This window comes from Lagopus leucura, unplaced genomic scaffold, assembly GCF_019238085.1.
Source record: "Lagopus leucura isolate 7727_CA_CO unplaced genomic scaffold, USGS_WTPT01 Super-Scaffold_100076, whole genome shotgun sequence".
Lineage (NCBI taxonomy): Eukaryota > Metazoa > Chordata > Aves > Galliformes > Phasianidae > Lagopus > Lagopus leucura.
The window spans coordinates 855,962-875,891 of record NW_024962316.1 but is presented as its reverse complement, the minus strand read 5'-3'; the positions used below and the strand labels follow the sequence as shown (position 1 = coordinate 875,891).

The window sequence follows — 19,930 nt, the reverse complement described above, 5'->3', positions numbered from 1 at the left end:
AAAATGCTATTTTAGATTTTTTATTTTTTAAAGATACCCTCATTACCAAAGGTCTGGGCAGAATTTCAGACACTGGGGTGCTGCCAAGCTGTAATCTGTGACCATAAGCAGAACCAGCTATTTCAGGTGATGGCACAAATAGCCCCATCAAACAAAACAAGTGTGTTAATGCTGCAAGAAGGGCAACCTTCACTCAGAAGCATGCAGGTTAACAAAACTGGAACTCCAATAAAAACCCAAATTCCTTACTTGTCCCAGTTCTGGGGAGAAGCTGCCCGACACGGTGTTCTGCTTCTTCAGCTTCCTTAGCTGGTCTAGACGCTCTCTCTCCTTCTCAACTGCTCTCTGAGCCTCCCGCAGCCTCTCCAGGTCATGCTGATAGGCCTCACGTTGCCTCTCCAGCTCTTCCCTATCCTGAATCAACTTCTCTTTCAGTTGCCGCGTCTCCTCCTCACGCCTCTGCAGATGGGCTTCCGACATTTCCAGCTCCCTCTGCTGCTGGCTCCTCTCCCGCTCCCAGCGCTGCTGCTCCAGCTTCAGCTGGCTCTGAAGTCTTTGGACACTCATCAGTTCTTCCCTCTGTTTCTCAAAGTTCCGCTGTTTCTCTTGCTCCAGCAGCAGGTTGCCACGTGTGGACTGCAGCCGGTACTGCTTCTCCCTGTCCACCATTGTGGCTCGCTGCAGCTCAATGTAGCTGTCCTGTTGAGATATCACTGCCTGGGGGAACAAGGCAACTACAATAAGGCACATTGGCTCAGAGAAACAAAGCCAAACTCTGACATACAGCTAAGACAAGACAGAAGCATCTCCCATATGGGGTCAGTAGCTTTGTCTTCAAGAACAGATCTAACCTCCCAGCTTGCACAGCACATCACTACTGACACAATGCTAAAGAAGCACGTGCAAGTTGTGCTTACATGTCAGAATTAGCATCTCCTGCACCTAGAATTGTTACTCTGAATTTGACAGGATCACTCAAGTTACTGATTACAAAGTTACAGTAAAAACAAAAGATATGTACACAACTGTGTACCAACAACAACTTTAAATGAGCACAGAGAGCAGAGGCTCCAACTAGCCAAGGAACTGCATGTAAGGGAGCAGAGAAAAGGATTCAGTCAATGAGTTGTCAGGATTGAGCCAATGGGTTCAACATTTCTTTCAATAGCAGACACCACATTTTTGTCCTTGAGCCCCAGATGCTGAGTTCTGCAGTTAATACCTAACAAACCTCTTGGACGTAAAGCAGTTGATTACCTGAAGACTGAAGAGCAACTGCAGCAGCGTTTGTATCCTTTGCACAAGCTGAAAAAGAGGGGAGGCAAGTGTGATAAAAAACATTAGGCACCATAACACAGTTCTGTTCTGATGCAGATTTTATTTTTCATTTCACCTATTAAAATAATGAACACAATCAATAATATCTGTATAAAACCACACAGTGGAACCACGGCTGCGAGCAGATTCTGACAAATGAGCAACCAGTAAAGCCATGTGCAAGCACCACAAATCCCAGATCTGTGCACAGACTAACATACTAAGTCAATACTCGAAAGAAATCTTACTGGGATTCAAGGGAGCAATCCTCATTATCAGTTTTCCTCACATGAGCCATTAATGACCACTTCCTCCAGCACTGAATCATTACATAAGTACAGCACTCACTGCAGATTAAGAGACAAGTGTTGCAAAGAGCTGAGGACATCAATCTCTCCAAAGATCAAGAAAAGCAGCTAGCCAGCTCTCTGAAATGCATGTTTGAATACCCAGAACCGTCTTTGTTTTCTACTGGGACTCTCATGAGTCACCCACAGGACATACAGAGTCGTAAGGAAAAGGCTGTTAGTGAGCTCGTGGTTCTGCAGACATTGGAAATATTGGCTTGTTTTGCATTGTATTACTGTGTGGCTATTTCCCATCAGAGTTCTTAACAGCAGAAGGAAGGTACCTGAGACTCTACGGTGGGCTGAACACCACTGCTGTCATCCTGCCTCGTTGCATTGCTCTGGAAAAAGACAAAAAGAACAATCTGTGCTTTCTGGGCACTGATGGTGCTGCCAGGACATATTGAAAGGGTTCACCTCACAAGGGAACACTGTTTATAGCTGGAGCAGTGATTGCTCCCATATGCTGATGGATACCAAGAGTACTTGAATCACAGGCCATAAGCAGATACACGGTCATTACAGTTAGCATTAAAGATACTGCATCCAGTGAACAGAACAACTGTGATGCCTCTCAAGCAGGAAGTTATTAAGCACTGTTACAGCAACAAACCAGGAAACGCGTTCACTGCACACACAAACCCAACACACAGTTTGAGATCCTTCTTCTGCATCGAATGGGAGCTCTGGGAGCTGCACATCTGAGCTGACGGCAGGGCCTCTACAGTCCCACTGCCTCTGGTCACCACCACTGTTCTTCTCAAGACTGTTATCTGAAAGAAGAGCAGTATGTGAGCGGCCCACCAGGACAGAGCCTGTGGACACCCACTGCATAACACAACAATGAAAAAAATTCAATGTTCAGCAAGCAGCTGAACTCAAGTCTCCTAGGTTTTTATGTCAGGCTTGTTTTTCCAACAAAACTGCAGTTCTATGTGGAGCTGTTACCTTAACCTGCACATCCTAGTTACTGCACCTTTAACGTCACACCAACAGCCCTACTCTGCTCTCTAGTGTTGATACAGGGAGCAAAACAGAACATGCTGATACAGCATGCTAGGAATTTATTCTGATCGTCTTCTCAGAGCCCCCAGTTCCCTTAAGAACTACATATTAAATGGGGCTCTGATGCAAGACATATTATCTCACAGTCACTACAGAGAAGATAGTGAAGAGCCAAGCAGCTTACATAAATGCTACACTTCTAAAAGAGCATAGCAGCAAACAGGCACAGGTTCCCCACAGCTCCCCTTTCTTACTTTTATTTGAAATGGAGGCACTCTCATATCCCCCAAAGGTCTCTGCTCTCCTGGGGAGCCCCACTGCACAGCTCCCTTCAGACTGACAGGATCCATTTCCTAAGTGAGTGAAGATAAGGTTCTGGAGATTTTCAGCTAGGAAGGAAGAGAATGTCATTTAAACAGCTGTATCCAACAGTGAGAAACTCATCATGCTAACAACTTAGATACACATATAATTTCAACCTCTCTGTACATTAAAAGATGGGGCAGTTTCAGAGATTTCCTCATTTTCTGTGACATGTTCTTTATGACAGGCTCTTCATATTGCAAATGAAGCTGACCTCTTCCTTGAGCTCAGATTATCAAGCCTTGAATGCTTTTTTTGTCAAACTAAAAATGATGTTTGTGTCTAATTATGCTATTTTCAGACAGGTTATTTTAAGCTAGAACACTTGTGATTATATTTCAGAGTTGGGTTATTATTAGGCTGCCTTGTGATCCATCTGAATAGATTCGTTTGAAGATTCCACAGGTTGATCATTAAAAAGAAAACACAATTAAGAAATAAAAAACCCACAAAGCTGAGGTCCTCCACCTAAAAACACAGCTGCATTCTGCCTATCCTGCAGGCTGGTTTTGAGTCTGAATTGCATTACACAGAATTATTAGAAGACCATTTTTGTGACTTGTACTTGGGTCCTACCTGCTTATCCCAACACCTGCACTGCAGTGAACACAGTTTCCCTGCTGCACTTACCTTCTACCACTGCAGACTTCAGAAGTGCCTCTCCTTGCAGACTTTCTGGGATATCCCCCAGAAGTAGCAGCCTAGACTGGGATCCTTGGGAATGGTCTTCAAATCCATACAGTTCAGACATTTCTTGATAAATTTGTTGTTTCTCAGTTAGACTTTGCACAATCAGGTCATCTTTTATGTTCAAGCGCTCTAATGGAAGAAACAAACTCAGTTTTCCCTTCCAAATTGCTGTTAGGAGTACAACATTCAGTTTGGAAGCTTATAATTCGTTCCATAGTCAGAGATGCAATCAACAGTCGGGGAAAACAACAACAGAACACCTCACAAAGCACTCAGACATTAATAGTTCTTTTCTTAAACTATTTCTATGCAACCCTGCAATACCTGAAAAAATTTCAGGAGAAACTTGGTCACACTTAATAACAAGATAGCCATAAATCACAAGAGATGCTGAGAAGCTGCCCATGGAATAGATATCGAAGTCATTACCTTGGAATTCTCTTAATTTCGCTGCTCTTGCTTCAGCCAGTCTCCTTTCTGCTTCAGGTTCACAAAATGATCCTCCTTCTTCATCAGGACAGCTGTAAGAAGTGAGAGACAAATTTGTTTCACTTACACATTAGGTAATTTAAAATCATCTCAGCATTCGGCCTGAAGCTTCTGCCTAGGGTGTCGTTTTATCTCGTGTATCAATATTTTTCTCTCATCCCTTTTGACATCAGTGAACCAAGTTAAAAAAAAAAAAGCAAAATGAAGTCTTAAGGCTATTTGTTCCAGCATCTTTTCGAGCAGCTTCTGTCCAGTAAACGTGCACCAAGCAGCTGCTTCAGTCTTACAAAGGAAGTTTACAAACAGCTGGGAGTATTTTTTAATGATAAACTGACACATCCGAGCCCTGGGAAGGGAAGGCTGATGAGTGGCAGATGAAGCCTTCCAGCCTGCAGTCATTATTTACCTTTCTACAGCTCTGCGGATGTGAGCCATCCAGGAATTCCTCTCTTCTTTTGAGCCTGTGTGAATTTCATACATCTCCGGTCCTTCTAGGGAAGCACTAATTAAGAACATCGCCTTTTCCTCATTAGCTACCTCTCTTACAATCAGCTTTTGCAGTGAGATAACTGGTGGCTTAGAATCCTATAAAAGAGAATGTTATTTATTGCACTGTATTATACACATTTCTTAGAGTTTGTGCTTCTAACTGCCCTCCATCTTCCCACTGCACAGGGCTACACAGCCACAACACAGCAACGCAGTACTTTTCTTTCTGCTATGGTGGCACTTCTGACACTTGTCACTCTTCACTCACCATAAATCAAAACACACAACACAGACTGCACACTTCAAAAATAAGAGCTCTTGCTACTTGACTGAAAATTAAAGCAAAGCTCCAATATTTGTAACCTAGGAAGGTTTTCAGAAGAGAATGCTTCTTTGCAGCTGCTCCACCATAATCTACAGTGAAATTAAGGAAATGGATCTGTAAAACCGATCCATCTGCTCCTCTCACTTGCTGCATTTATCTGTGGAGGAGTGATACCTGGACTGCTCTATTACAGTCATAACTGAACTGGAAAAGGACAAAGTATACACAATCAACTGCTCTGAGTACACCTGTGGAAATGCCCCAGAAAAGCAAGCAAATCCACTGAGCATTGTGCACTGCTGTAGTAATTACACCAGCATGTAATGCTTTTGCTATGTTTCCTTCAGGAAAATTCTCTGCCCACAGCAAGTCATTGGCTATTGCACCACACACCAAGCCGAAATGGAAGATCGTTTTCCCCTTCAAACTGATACACAGAAGCAGATCTTATTTGCAAGTGCCTTTTAAAGCAGCCTAACAAAGCTCAGTGAAAGGCAAAGTCACAGCACAAAGGAGAAGCACTGAACCACTGGCTTGTTTATCAACTGCATGTGAGGCCAGCATAACAACTAACATTTCTATTTGTATTTTTTCTGTCATTACGCTCATAAATATTCTAAGTAAACACATTAAATAAGATGACCAATACCTACCACTGATACAAACACGTATTTTTGGTCCTTTTCTTGTAAGAGCAGCAGTACATCGTTTAGCAGGACTGCCAAAACATCTACAGTAACAAAAGAAAAAAAGACTTTGATTCAAAGAAACCGGCACAGACTCAAAACACTGAAGCTTCCAGGCACAGCCTGCACACATGCAGAGCCAGCAGAATACAAATAGAGCCAATCCAAAGCTTGAAAGCACCCACAGAGGCACACTACATCTGGACTCCAGTGGTCATGACTGAACGTATCTCCCTCAATGGCAGACCGTTCTGAATCTGCAGATGTTCACAGCACCAGCTTCTCTTGGCTTCACTACACCTGAAGCTTTTCTCGGAACAGCTGAACAATGAAGCTGTTAAAACGTTCACTGATGAACGTGGTTTTGATTTTCTGGATAAACAGACATTCTGCAGAATAAAGGTGTCAACAGGTTTGACAATTTCTCCAAGCATGAGCCAAGAGCTTGCCCAGTACAGTGCCTTTCCACAGGACAGAAGTCAATATGACTCAAAGCTTCGTCATTTACCTGAAGGCCTCCCTCTTGAATTGGAAAGCAGATCAGACAGATAATAAGCAAACAGCATAAGGAACTTATTGTGCACCATTACAGAGATGCTTATTGGACAAGCCAGGAATAGAACAAGATCTATTGCCTCCAACATCCTATTAAATAATTGGGTTATTGTCATCCTTTATGCTCCATCAATCACTAATAAGCAGTTACAGAACAAAGACAAATCTCGTTGTACTTCTCCCATTCCTGGTCCTTCACCTTTGAGCCGTCCTGACGCAGCCTTCCAGTACAGCATCCCATCCAGCAGAAGCCTCCTCTGTCCCATGTCATCCTTACGGAAGAAAAGCCCATTCTTGCACTTCCCAGATGATTTCAGCTCCATTTTATGCATAATCTCTTTAAGGCGCTGCCCCTTCTCACACTCATTTACTATGGCATCTACATGAGTGATCGTATACTTAATTAAATTAAGGGCATGGTTCAGATCTTCATAATCCTTAGTTCCAACTAAGAGAAAAGAACAGCAATTAGGAATGCAATTATGAATCAATCAAACGTTTTAACACGAAGGTTCCTGACTGAGCATTTGACAGTATTTCTCAAGAGCTTGAGTCTATAAATAAGTTAATTCCTTTCGCTCTGCATCTTTAATGAACTGCTAGGCTTAGCTGCTACAATGCTGTGCCCCTGAACTTGAAGCTCAGTGTTGCTTCTGATCCTCTGACGAAGCAAGACTGACGTGAATCTGCATCTAGAACTGCATCTCCAGCTAACTAGGAAGTAAGAAAGCTGCTATAAGGCAGCTATAAGCCTGTTCTCCTCATCTGAGGAAAGAACACGGGGAATAGAGAGACAGGATGAGAACTGTCAGGCTCCTAGGAAAGATCAAGCAAACTACCTTCTGTATTCTGAATAATGCGTTCCACCAGGACCGGGTATTTGGTGATGCGCTGCGTAACCAGAAGGATGCACTCCTGGACACCAAGTCTCCTCACAATGGAACAGTTGCCAATTTTCTAGAAAACAAGACACATTCTTCTGTCACCCATTTATATTTTGTTTTTAACTCCCTCCCTTTTCCATTTACACATTTACAAAATTAAGTTTAGCACCACAAGATGAGCTGTGCTCTGTTACAAAAGCAAAACTCCTGATAACATCAAAAAATGCCTTTATTACTAGAAAAAAAAAAAAACATTTTCGTTATCATTTTCAACTACTTTTAACTGAATCTGAACTGTTTGCTAACTGAATGCCTTCTGTAATGGACCAGTCCTTAACTACATAGGAAAGCATAATAATTTTAAAACCAAACCCAACCAACAGCCAAATTATATCAATTATGAATTAGTGTTTATTTTACCACTGCACGATCATAAGGATGCTGGTGCACAGAAATGCTTTCCTGCTTAGAAATAGAAGACTAAAGCACCAAAATGCCACCAGCTGGCCTGACTGCAGGAACAAAGCACTGCTGGGGGCTGAATACAGCACCCAGATCTTTCTTTACAACAAAGGCCATTTGTTTTAAAACTCTGCTTACTGGTTTAGTTTCTTTAGAAGAGAAAGCCTTTCTCTTTCAAGGCACCTAGTTAAGAAGAGCTATAACCACAAAATCGTGCTGGAAAGTTCACACAGTATCACTTACTAATGACTGGAACACGAGAACACCAGGGGCTGTGCAGTGCCAGCTAAGATTCAGGTTACAGGCTTCCAGTTTGGCTGTGCTTCTTGTGCCCGTCCTATTAATTGTGCATTACACTGTACAGCAGATCAACAAACTGCCCTGGAGCCAATGTTCTGGTTTTGGAAAGATGATGTAGTGGGCAAAACTAAATTAAGAGTTCCTGGTTTTCCTATGGTATTTTTATCAACAGTATTTATCATCAAGCCAATTTACGTAGATGGCCACACAGCACGGCAGTCACGGATGAAGCCATGAATAGAACAAATGCTCTACTTCCCAGAACTGGGTGCTCAAGAAAAAAAATACCTGCCCACCCCAAACAGCTCAACAAATTTAGAATGCAAGCAGCAAACAAGCTATCAAACAGTGAGAAGATACCTCTTAATACCTGCTCATTCAAAATTAAGATATCTTCAAGTATAAAATAGAACTGAAAGAGTTCAAGCATACTTTGCACAGTAATAATGGGAGGCTTCTGATTGCTGTTTACCTTTATTAAGTTTTGGAACTTCTTGTGGCTTTGGAGCAGGTCCTTATAGTGACTAACAGCTTCATTGTGTCCAGAACAGAACACACCGTATTTTTCTTTCATTCTCTCTCCATTTTCACCTGAGAACTAAATGAGAAATAAGTATTAAACACATGAATCATTAACCTACAAGCACCCCAAGACCCACGTTTAACATAGTTTTACATTCACTGAATCCTGAGACAGCATTTCAACATTTCTTATTTCTGTTACAGAAGAAATTGAGAGCTTAAACAAGTATTAACTGACTGCTGTCTTAATGCAAGTTTTTAAGAGGATTTCTGAGCTTCTGCGCTTAAAGACCAAGGATTGTAAAAGGTGAAGAACAACAACAACAAAAACGGCCACAGTACACAAAAAGAAATTGCTGCATCCACTCATTAACAGAGCAGGCACTGAACTTAAAAGCAGCTGTCATTAGTAAAAAAAAATTAAATGGTCAGAACCAAGAAGCTCAGCATGAAGTGCATAACAGCTGTATTTGGGAAGGACACCATCAGCACATTGCTGTACCTTCAGCACACAAAGATAAGACCAAATCACTGCATACCACACAACGAGCACACGTGTGCCTAAACAGCACCCACTGACACCTCATTTTGACCAGACGTGCTCCTGGCAGCCACATTCACACATACGGACGATGCTCTTAAACCCAGCCTTCTCTCAACTTCTACACAGCCATGTATTTCTCTTATAATTAGCTTTTTAGGTGCTTCATAGCATCAAGAAATCTGGCACAGTCTCACACCTGTTTTACCAAGAGGTCCCCAATGTTCTGGATCATGTAATTTCGGTCACTGCCTTCTTCCAAGGACTCCTTTCGCCGCTCCTTTAACTGGAGCAGGAATTGCCCATGCATCTCCAGCAGCTCATCCACACAGGGGAACAGCTTGTTGATGACTGCATTTGAGAACTGCAGTTCCTCTTTCATGGCTTTGGAGTACACCTTCAGCATTATTTTCAGTGTTCTGACGTGGTGCATTTCAGTCTGCATTAGTTCTGGGTAAGGGGAAATAAAAATCAGTGCTCATTTATGCGGTGTGCCGTGACCAGTGAGAAGAGAGCAGTCTCTGAAAGTCAGCATCTTCTGCAAGGGACCAAAGCTACTAACCAAGTAACAATAGCTAGAAAAACAACCCTCAACTGCTTCTGGTATCAGGGGCGACAGATAGGACAAGAGAAACGAGAGGTGATATTCTTAAACTGCAGCAAAAGCAGCTTTATATCAAATATCAGGAACAACTTCCCTTATCAATCAGAGAGCTTAATATTGCAGCATTTTTCAGAGATGTTTATTAGCAGGGAGAACGAACATCTGAAGTCTGGGTACAGCTGATTATACAACAGCAGACACTGTCAGTGAAGACTATGTGACATCTCGTCTCCTTCCAGCCATACTTTGTACCATTCTAGATCTTGCTAGAAGCCAGCTACTCTGAAGCTGTCCATAAACTTCTTCTAAGGTATTACATCACTATCAAGGAAAGAACATAACCACAATTAAAGCACCTGAATTTGCCCTGCTAATCTCTCAATCAAACAGTGACCAAGAATGACCCTGCTTGTTTAATATCACCTCCCAGTAGAAGTTGAGCTTAGGATATTTCCTAATTGCACAGCTAGGTTTGCTGCTTACACAGGCAGAAAGATAAATACGGGTTGCTTAAAATCGTTATGAGGAGGACTTGGGCACACTGAGATAAATAACAGACTTGAAAGTTTGTATTCAGTTTCAGTTTCCAAGCACCAGCCAAACTGGAAGCTCATAAAAACAACCATTTCTGTTGTTTCAGAACAGTGACACTATAAAACAAAGTTCTAAAGAATTCACAGTGCTCTTACCATAAATGACATCCTGCCTTTTTACAACTTCTTTCTTTTGCTTCTTTGCATAAGACTGTTCCACTGCAACGCTCCAGGACTCTGCCTCAAACTCATGAGCGTCTGTTTCTAATTCACTTCGGAGGGACAGAGAATACGCATCTAGACCAAAAGCACATTAATTTCAACAATTAATCCTTATCCTTCGTTACCACCAGCAAGGGTAAATACATCTCAAGATGCACTGTATGCAGTTTCCTACTCGTCCAAAAGTGCTGGAAAACACAGAAGCTTCCGTACCTTCCAGAAAAATGCAGTCTGCTGTTGAAGGTGCAAGTGAGACAACATCATCTGAGGTCTGCTTAAACTTTATAAATCCTGAATCCCCTTCATCCATGTCTCCTGAAATTAATCTAAGCGGCCAAAGAAATTAGAATGAGGGACCCAGACAGAACATTCATATTTTTTAAAAGTTTTTCTACTTAAATCAATAAATAAAAGCCAACTACTTCAACAAGCAGCTTTCCTATAAAGCAATGAAGTTAAAAAAACACAAAAGCTACCGCTGCACTCGCAGTTTACACAGACAAATAAGTGTAGCACATTGATCAGTGACACAATGCAGATTTAATTAGAGCAGCAAGAGCAAGGATGCAACTTCTAGTCTGCCATAAAAAACAACAGCACATCACCTGCTGACAAACCACAGCCATTTCAGAGTACAAAGGGCAGTTTCAGCGAGGACGGAGCAGAACTGTGGTATACAAGAGGTGCACAACCACACAAACCAGCAGACAGCTTTGAACTCGTCCACTATTTTAACCCAGGTATCCTGCAATTTAAAGCACTGTCCTTCCACACGAGTCAGAACCAGCACAGCCCAGCATAAGTGATCTCAGAAAAGATCCTTGAATTTCAGCAAGTCTGAAGAGAAATACGCCCATTCAAACCATGCTCCAGGCAGGAATACTCAATCACTCCACTGCCTTACAGTACATCTTTGTGACACAGCACAGAGGGACTAAAGATAGACTGTTATTTTAAACAACAGAATTCAGCATTAAGCGCCCAACGATCATCTCTCAAGCTCTAAAACGTGAGCCTCGTTTTATTTTTAATTGGTTTTCTTTTCGGATGGGGGAGGGGGCGGCAGCAGAAGCCAGTGAAGGAGAAGTAGTTCACTCACCCCAACTTGCCGGCGGCTCCTGCAGTACTCAGCGCAGACGGAGGATTTCCCCTCTGGGCGATAGTCATGCCGAGGCTCCGCGGCAGCGCTGGGGTGCCATCAGGCCCCAGGAGAAGGCTCCGGGGCTGGGGCTGCTCCTTCAGGGAAGCTGCTAGCGAGGCAAGAAGCGAATTGGTGCTCAGAAAGTGAGGCGCACACTGCAGGTCGCCCGCTCTCAAACCTCTCTCTGAATGCGGACGGAGAACGGACAGGATCTTGGATGTCAGAAGCTCGTTGTCCAAAAAGACATTTTCATTCCATTTTCTCGAGAAGGAGCCACAGAAAGACAGCTCGGGAGCAGCCGGGATCGCATGGCTTCTGCCGCTGCTTTTTGAATTTGTATTCCCCATGCTCACTCCTGGCTGCCCTCAGACCTGGCACAGTAAAGTGGCCCCAGAGATGCACTGTTTTTATACTACCTGTGATCCTTCTAGAAATGTAAAGCTGTCACTTAACTTACTGTATTGGCTAAATCAGCAGGTCTGAAGTGCAGGAAATTGGTCCCTACTGTGCCCATTTAGTGTGGAAATTGCAAAGTATCTTCTCCTTTAGTAAAACACCAGAACCTACACACCATTATTCACACCCTACTGAATAAGGGCACAGAACATTTCATGGCAAACAAGAAAAATCTGAGATCACAGAAAACCACAAGTTCTCTGCAATGCTTATTGCTGCTCAGCCATTTCTATCTGCGCGCTGAGCGCAAGAGACACCAGAGCTAAATTTAATTTTCATACTGCAGATTTTTAATGCTTTTTAAATCTGGACAGACTACGAACTGGAAAGACATTTAAAACTTTAATCACTGTTATACAATACATGAAGCCTGTAATAGACTTATGAAAATTGGATACAACTATTTAGTACTAATGTCTGCAACGAACGATACGAAACAGGAGACAAAAGATGTCCTTTTATAAAAGGAACTTCAGGGAAGTTGAGGATGAGGAATCAGACAATCCTCAAACCTTCTCACTGGCAAGGTCTGTCCTCAGAGTGCTTTTAAGGACATGGCAGTGGAAGAATTCTCACCTTGGAGGCCCTGGATGCAGGCTGTCTTAGCAGTCAGACTGACCTCCATGCCACGCTGTAGCAGTTCAAGAGCGCCTTCAACCCCAGCCTATGCCCACCAACACCAATCTACAACTTTCCTTCTGGCCTGTTCAGCCCCCAAAGCCCCCTCTCCTTGGTCTGCACCCCTGCTGAAGATCCCTCTCCCCTCACACTTGTTTTCCTCAGCCCAACACAGGACAATCAAGGCATTCCCATTTCTATTCATAAAACAGGTTTTTCCACATTTCTTCATATCCCTGCTCTCCACCCCAGCTCTGTGATCTCACTCTCCTTGAAACAGTTGACTGGAATGTCAGGAGAGCTTCAGAGAAGGTTTCATCAATAACATGTAATGCAAACGACACTGCAGCTTTACCCATTGGAAACAGCTCTTCCAATGGCAGTTGAGTTTGAAATAGTTTGCACATGCACACAGCTCATTCTCAGCCTACAACAAACCGAGTAAACTGAGATCTATTTCCCCATCCATCATCCAAGCAAAGAGCTTTAAGCCCATCCTCCCAACTAAACAAAATAAGTGAATGTTGGTGGGATTGGCAAAGAGAATTTCTTGAACAAGACCTCAATAACAGATGAGATCCATTTCCATTTGGCGAAGTATTGAAATCAGCCACCATGTTCTCTTTCCTTGCTTCCAAGGCAAGAACAGAAGAGCTTTAATTCACAACGGCAGGTGAAATCTCAACACCTGAGGAAAACATGGGGGAGGGCACAACTTGAATCTTTACGACACGCTCCTCTTTTACACTCATACCTCTGGCTTCTTTTGCTGGGCACTGCAGCCTGCAGTGGGTAACAGCACAGCCTATGCTATCAGCTGCTCTTCTAACTTCCATCTTCTGCTTCTGACCACAAAAAACAAGCAGTGGCTGCCTAGCAAAGTCTGCACCAACAAAAAGCCATTTTCTGAGTTCAATTAGCACTGTCTGCACACTGCTGAGAGTCCATATCGATCGCTGCTAGCCTACAGCATCAGACCAGACTGTGTACCACAGAGCTGTTCCAACCAGAAGCCCTACAGCCAGCATCTCCTGTTTTCTTTATTCCTCCTGGCTTCCTATTTTAGTCTCTGCTCCTTTCCCTAAGTGCACAAAGCCATTTTTGACCATGCAATCAACCACTCATCTTCTCACAATAATCATTCCCCTTGTTGGTAAGAATTGTTTCATGAAGTACTGCTTGAAACTCAAGCCAAATGATACCTAATAAATATATTTGCAGAAATCAGAGTAATACCCAGACATTCAACTCGATTGTGTTTCTTATGCCCATCAAAGCAGACCGACTGCACAGCAGAAGATAATTCTGTTCTGGTATGGCAAGTCACCTGAGAACCCGAGAAGCAATTCTGTTAATGCACATCCCGTATCTTCTCCCAATTAAAATGCCATTTAAATCTCACAACGACAGCTACGATGGTCTTCTCTAGCAGCAGAAAGCCCATTTCAAAGCCTATGCTGCAACAGACCCTTCTTGCTTCTCATTTGTGCTCCCAGGTCCCTTTTCCCCACTTCATTTCAACAAAGATTTCTGTTCAGACCATTAGCACTGGCTCAGCTTAGAGGTTTCTAGCAACCACTAGCTGCAGGCAAGTTTTAAATAGACAATTATGAAAATCTGATGTAAAACAAAGTTCACAGTTCTAGTCTTTTCAGAGGCCAGAGAATAGACAATCAATGAGAAACTAGCTTATCGATCCCCTTTCACCATGATATTCTGAGGTTACACAGCAAGAAGGTATAAAGAAAAATAAAAAGATAAAGAGATAAAAACACACAGGAGATTGCCAGGAGCCTCTCAGCCATTCCCAGCAGAAAAAAAATGAAGCCATCTTATTAAAAGAGACCTTCTCTATACTTCAATAACACACTGTGTATAGCCTCTAAAACATATTAGAGAAAAAAATACAATTGAACAGATGAGCCTTGAGCACAGAAATCACTCTTTAGTACAAACCTGGGGAAATGCACTGGGACGAACTTTGTGCAGGTCCAGAAGGTCTGTGCTGCAAATCTTTCTGCTATGGGAAAAAAGACAACAGTCTTACACATACAGCCCAAACTTTCAGTCCAAAATAAATCTGATTTTCCCTAGCATATAACAAAGCTGCATGCAGGGCCCCACACAGTTTGACACAATAACAGCTCTGATTTCTCCACGCTCCAGAAGAACAGCATGCAGACATGAATCCCATAGTAAGAGTTCCATCAACTATAAACCAAACTGAAGTAAACGTGAAGTTACAGCTGAATTAAAGCCATGACCATAAGAAATACATCCATAAAATCCTTCACCTTACCCTTCAGGTAAACAATCTCCACCTACACTTCACTGTGGTTTAGCATAAAGCAGTACTAACTAAACTAACACTAACCCAAGCCAATGCCAGGTTTCATCCAAAGTAAGACTGTTCAAAGCCTAACATCCTTGCTGTCTGCACAACTTTCTCATCCTTACCACATTGGGTACTACAGTCCTCTGAGACTCCATTTAGCAAAGACAGACAAAATTAAGTAATGAGTTTATAACAAATGGCTTCTGGGGAGTCTTGCTTTTCACTCCTGGCTCCATTCTCCATATCATTTTGTGCCACCATTCCCTCTTTGTTCTCTTCAGGAGCAATTTGTAAGGGGCGACTCAAGAATGAAAGAATGATAGCATGAATTTTTATGTTTAAAAGGAAAACGCACAAGGCCTGGAAAGGTTTGAAAATATACATGTTAAAATAAACCCACAAAAACATCATAAGAACGTTCCTACACTCTAAATCACTAAAGGCTGACAACATTTCCTCTAACCCCAACAGCCCAGATTTGAGCTGTTACGCTCTTTTCCTCTCATAGTGCTCGTAAGCTGCTATCAGGCTCTGAAATCACTGACAGTTGCAAAGTTCAAACAAACCAAGCCCTGGAGTCTGAGCAGTTACAAGAAGGAGGAAACGATTTTTGAAACCAATACCAGAATTAAAAAAAAAAAAAAAAAAAAGTGAGAGATACTATCTGAGAGCAAGCCCTGAGTTCATAGGCAATCACATGCACCCCAGTGACAGACAGAACCTGGACAGCCTGGCAAGACAGAAGCTTATCACAGGTTGAAAATTAAACCACTTATTCCGCATTGCTCAGCTTATAAGCAATGTGCAACTGTTACAACCAAACTCCTCTGTGCCCCTCACTCTGTCCTCTGCATTGAGGTGGGACAACCCAGTAAGGTGCAGTCACATGAAATTCAGAGGTATGAAATAATTCAATTATAGTTAAAAAAAACAACATTGCTTTGAGCATTCTTTTAAATGCTAGCTCTGACAGACACCAGCAAAGTCAGCTTTCAGAACAATAATGAATTGTTTCACTTTTCACTACTTACATAAATAACCATAATGACAAGTGGGTGATTAGTCAGTGTCTGTTAAAGATGCAGGGCAGGATTCTGCACTAATTCTGCACTAACATAACTCAGTACACTGCCACCAGATCAGTCTTACTGTCAAGCACTGTTATTGGTAACAAAACACATTTTAAAACCCACCTTGGTTCTGATGCTGCTGCATTCAGCCAGCAAACCCTTGCAGTTCTTATGGACATTCACTGCACAATCTGAAACACACACAAGAAGTCTTAATTATTCTTGCTGCTCTCATTTAGGGAAAGAAAGAGAAAAGACATAAAAGATCTTTACATTTTGGAATAGATGCAGATTAACCTGGGGTGCTCCAGTGAGCATCCTTATGCACACTCTGGCTGTGGTTCCACACCATGGTTGGACCTCAAACATCACCCAATGTTCTCCACAACTACCAAATAACTGAAATATTTACTTGGCCTTAAACACAACTAAACAAACATAATAAAACAAGTCTGACAGATGAAGCCCCCTGATCAGAACGATGTTCACGTGTCATGCAGATGCCACAACTGCAGGACACCTGAGCAGAGCACTGCACTGGCAGGGCCTGCCACACATTAACCTTCCACAAAAGCCATTGCTTCTCTCTCCTTTGTGACCTTTCTACCAGTATCTTACCCCTGCAAGAAAGGCACCCTACAGAACACACGAGCTATTATTGCATTGGTGAACACACATCAGCAGCAAACAAGCAGCTCAGTAAAAGCTATGCCAGAATAACACACAGCCAAGAGACAACAGCAACCCCTGAGAGGAAGGAGCAGCTGTAGGGCTGTCATCACACAACAGGAAAATGAGAAATCCTTCCTGGTCTCATGCTGGGTTGGATTCCACCCGGTTTCTGACTGGGCTCCGTCAGGGCACAGCCCCACAGTGCTGGGGACGGGGACAGGGGGGTCACCCAGCCCTGCTCTGCCCCACACATCACTGCTGCTCCCCAGACCCACGTTGTGCAGCCAGATGGGGTCATGCACCATTCCTACACAGCTTATCAAACAAACCAGACACCGATACTCCCTGCCATTTCCTCTATTCAGTGATTATGCCCAGTTCTTTCCTGCTAATGATCAGTAGTTGTATTAACAGTAAGCAGTCCTTCCTCAGAACTTCGGCTGCCTGGGTAAGCTAACTGTAAAGGGGTATTAACTTTAAAATATGTTCCAGCTTTAAAACCATGTACTTGTTCAGCTAAAGACAACACCTTCTACCACTTGGTTGCTATTTTTCATCAGATGCAATGACATTCCTAACAGTGCTGTGCACTGGTTTCCTATGCTGCCAAAAGATTCTCCACACAACAGGAGAGAACATACTAGAAAATGGGGAAGTGCTGCAGGAAAGTCTCAGAAAACCAGAGATAAACAGGAGGACTTGGCTCTGAAGGACGACCCGAAATGCTGGGAACTCACTGGTTTCCAAAGGGCGTTATTTTCACCCACATAACAGAGCCACATTTTGAGAACTGGCAGAAGAATCGGGCTGTTCTATAGGCACAATTCCTTTTACAAAACATATCCCATCTCTTTCGCTTTTGCTGAACCAAAGATGCTTCCAATCAGGGATGAGAACAGACCTTTGAATACCTCTGAAACGGATTTCCTTTTCCTGCACACCAGGACTCCTTGCACTCTTTATTCTCTGGACAGAGCGCAGGAGTCAAGAAAGCAGCAAAGAGAAAAAGTGAGGGACACAAAAGAGGGGAAGTCACAGGAAACTGAAGAGATTGAGACTGATACTGAGTGAAGACAAATATGAAAGGATCATTACCGATTTACACTAATTATAGATGCCTAATATTAGAAAACATCATTTTTGGGTCCTTCTCATGTTGTATGAGGAAAAAAACCAACACAAAACTAAACGTCCAGCCTGAGCCAGCAAGGAAACATTCACAATCAAGGGAATCAAACACCATTAGTGGTCCTGTTTATGATCGAGGATAATGAGACAAATAACTGGTTAACAAACACACTACCCTTATCAATGAGACGCTTTCCCAAGGGCTCCCAGAAACCAACTTCATTGGGTAACACAAGAAGCCCAAGAAGCACAATGTGGACTCCCAGTATGCAGGAGGGCAGTGAGCAGCTGAAGAGGGGCACACAAATACATTCCCCCCCAGCTGCAATGCCAGTGTCTGATCCACACCACAGTAATGTCCCATAAGTGCCTTCCAGAATTGGATTCCAGGACAAAACTATGACTCACCAAATATTATGAGTATTGTGACCCTGACCTTTGGTCTGGAATGGTACTGCTCAGCTAAAGAACTCTCAAAAGGTCACTTGCAGACAGTCACAACTAACGCTTAGATATAAAATTTAACTACTGATGTCTTTTCCCCCCTTCAAATATATATAATGTTGGTGTTTTTAAACAATGGATTAAAAAAAAAAAACACCTTTAAAACACTCAAGTTCAGGGGAGGACACCTTTAATACTATTTCTAAGGCACAAGGAGCTCACGTACTGCTCTAACACTAAGGATATCCACTATCTGTTAAATCCAACCAACTAAAGAGAGCTGTGGCTAAGGAAGCTTCCTGGTAAAACAGCATGTTTTTATGCTTTCAGATGTCTGACACTTCAGAGATCAAAGAGAACCTCAACCTTACACCACACAAGGTTATTATCCTCTCCTGAACTGACAAAGAAAACATGTAGCTCTGAACGACTCTCATGTGAATGATTAACACAGAATGTAAAACCTGAATTTAAACCAGGATGCACAACACAGCAACAGAGAAACACCTCAAGTAGCCTCAGTGCTCCTGAAGAAGCAGAGCAAGGGGATGATACAACTCCTTAAGGAGGAGGAGGAGTTTCAACTGGAACTTGAAGAAGTTTCTGTATTTGGTGAATCCAGGTCACGCACCTCCAGGAACTTGGAACAGATTTAACTTCATCCTGGCAGCTTCAGCAACCAATGTTTGCTTATCTTGCTAACATGTCTAACTGTGCAGAGGCAGAAACCAAATACTGGAGGAGCACACAGCGACAAGATACCTCGCATTCTGAAGCGCCAACAGCCCATGTGAGAAAGCAACAACACCACACTGCATTCAGCTTCAGCTTCCCCTCTGCTCTCCCAAACCAACCTATCTCGCTGCGTCTGCTTTTGTTGTCAAAACATCACACACTGGGGCCGGTGTTGTACCCAGCACTCTGGGGGTGTTCAGGTCTTCTTCGAGCACAGCACCCCAAACTGAAACAGATGAACAATGCACGCTTCTCCATTTAAACAATACAAATTCTAATCAGTGTATTATACTAAAAGAAACAACTTCCATCTCAGTTCTGCCACACGGAACCCTTCCCCCACTTCGCAGGAACCCTACAGGGCTGAAGCAGCAATGATGACAATCACAAAAGGTATTTAAAGCATTTCATACGTAAACATTAGGTGGAACTTCAACACACCGTGTCAGATGGCTCCTGTTTGACAGCCATACTTCACAGGTTTATTTTTATACCACACCAAAGAGGATTTAACTATTGTGTTCATAAATTCATGAACGCAAATCACAAAGCCTGCTGCAAAACTCTTTCAAAAGGAGTTGCAACAAACAGCTAAGAAGGAACAGTTTATTCTCTTAGTTTCACACAGAAGACACACAGACTACAGTAACAAAACCACAGCAGAGAATCTTCGAACGACAGTCAATGATTTGGCTGGTCTACTGGGGCAGCAAAACCAGGCACAGCATCAGACATATTTTCCCCCAGAGTTCAGGTATCTGACGTACACCTGGGGCACAGCTCTGTCATGCAGCCCCAGCAGCCTCAGCGCTGTGTGTGAGCAGCAGGGACGGGGCTCCATCGCCCCAGCGCAGAGCTGCTCGCACCCAGCTGTGACACGAGAACCACCCGCACACGAGGCCGCAGCAGCCCGCGGCTCCGGCTCACCTCCCTCAACCTGAGGTTGAGGTACGGGCCGTCCCACCACACGGCGCCTCGGCCCCACGCTGAGCCCCGA

General features: G+C 43.1%; 1 protein-coding gene across 7 annotated transcripts in view; it reads right to left on the bottom strand.

Annotated features, from left to right (window-relative positions):
• The window catches only part of ARHGEF18 (Rho/Rac guanine nucleotide exchange factor 18), a 42,026-nt gene that overhangs the window by 6,746 nt on the left and 15,350 nt on the right, over positions 1 to 19,930 (bottom strand). For 2 of the 7 annotated variants that reach the window (XM_042887264.1, XM_042887257.1), the window contains exons 11-28: positions 16,078 to 16,145; positions 14,506 to 14,569; positions 11,434 to 11,584; positions 10,548 to 10,660; positions 10,269 to 10,409; positions 9,175 to 9,425; positions 8,385 to 8,510; positions 7,106 to 7,223; positions 6,466 to 6,714; positions 5,679 to 5,755; positions 4,618 to 4,796; positions 4,152 to 4,243; positions 3,663 to 3,851; positions 2,924 to 3,058; positions 2,307 to 2,437; positions 1,949 to 2,005; positions 1,258 to 1,305; positions 250 to 717 (exon numbers count right to left, since the gene is read on the bottom strand). In XM_042887264.1, the coding sequence (XP_042743198.1) occupies positions 250 to 717; positions 1,258 to 1,305; positions 1,949 to 2,005; positions 2,307 to 2,437; positions 2,924 to 3,058; positions 3,663 to 3,851; positions 4,152 to 4,243; positions 4,618 to 4,796; positions 5,679 to 5,755; positions 6,466 to 6,714; positions 7,106 to 7,223; positions 8,385 to 8,510; positions 9,175 to 9,425; positions 10,269 to 10,409; positions 10,548 to 10,660; positions 11,434 to 11,584; positions 14,506 to 14,569; positions 16,078 to 16,145 (2,657 nt within the window). Of the gene's footprint in view, positions 1 to 249; positions 718 to 1,257; positions 1,306 to 1,948; positions 2,006 to 2,306; positions 2,438 to 2,923; positions 3,059 to 3,662; positions 3,852 to 4,151; positions 4,244 to 4,617; positions 4,797 to 5,678; positions 5,756 to 6,465; positions 6,715 to 7,105; positions 7,224 to 8,384; positions 8,511 to 9,174; positions 9,426 to 10,268; positions 10,410 to 10,547; positions 10,661 to 11,433; positions 11,585 to 14,505; positions 14,570 to 16,077; positions 16,147 to 19,930 lie in introns of all 7 variants that reach the window. The other 5 variants (XM_042887262.1, XM_042887258.1, XM_042887259.1 and 2 more) reach the window with 5 other exon arrangements.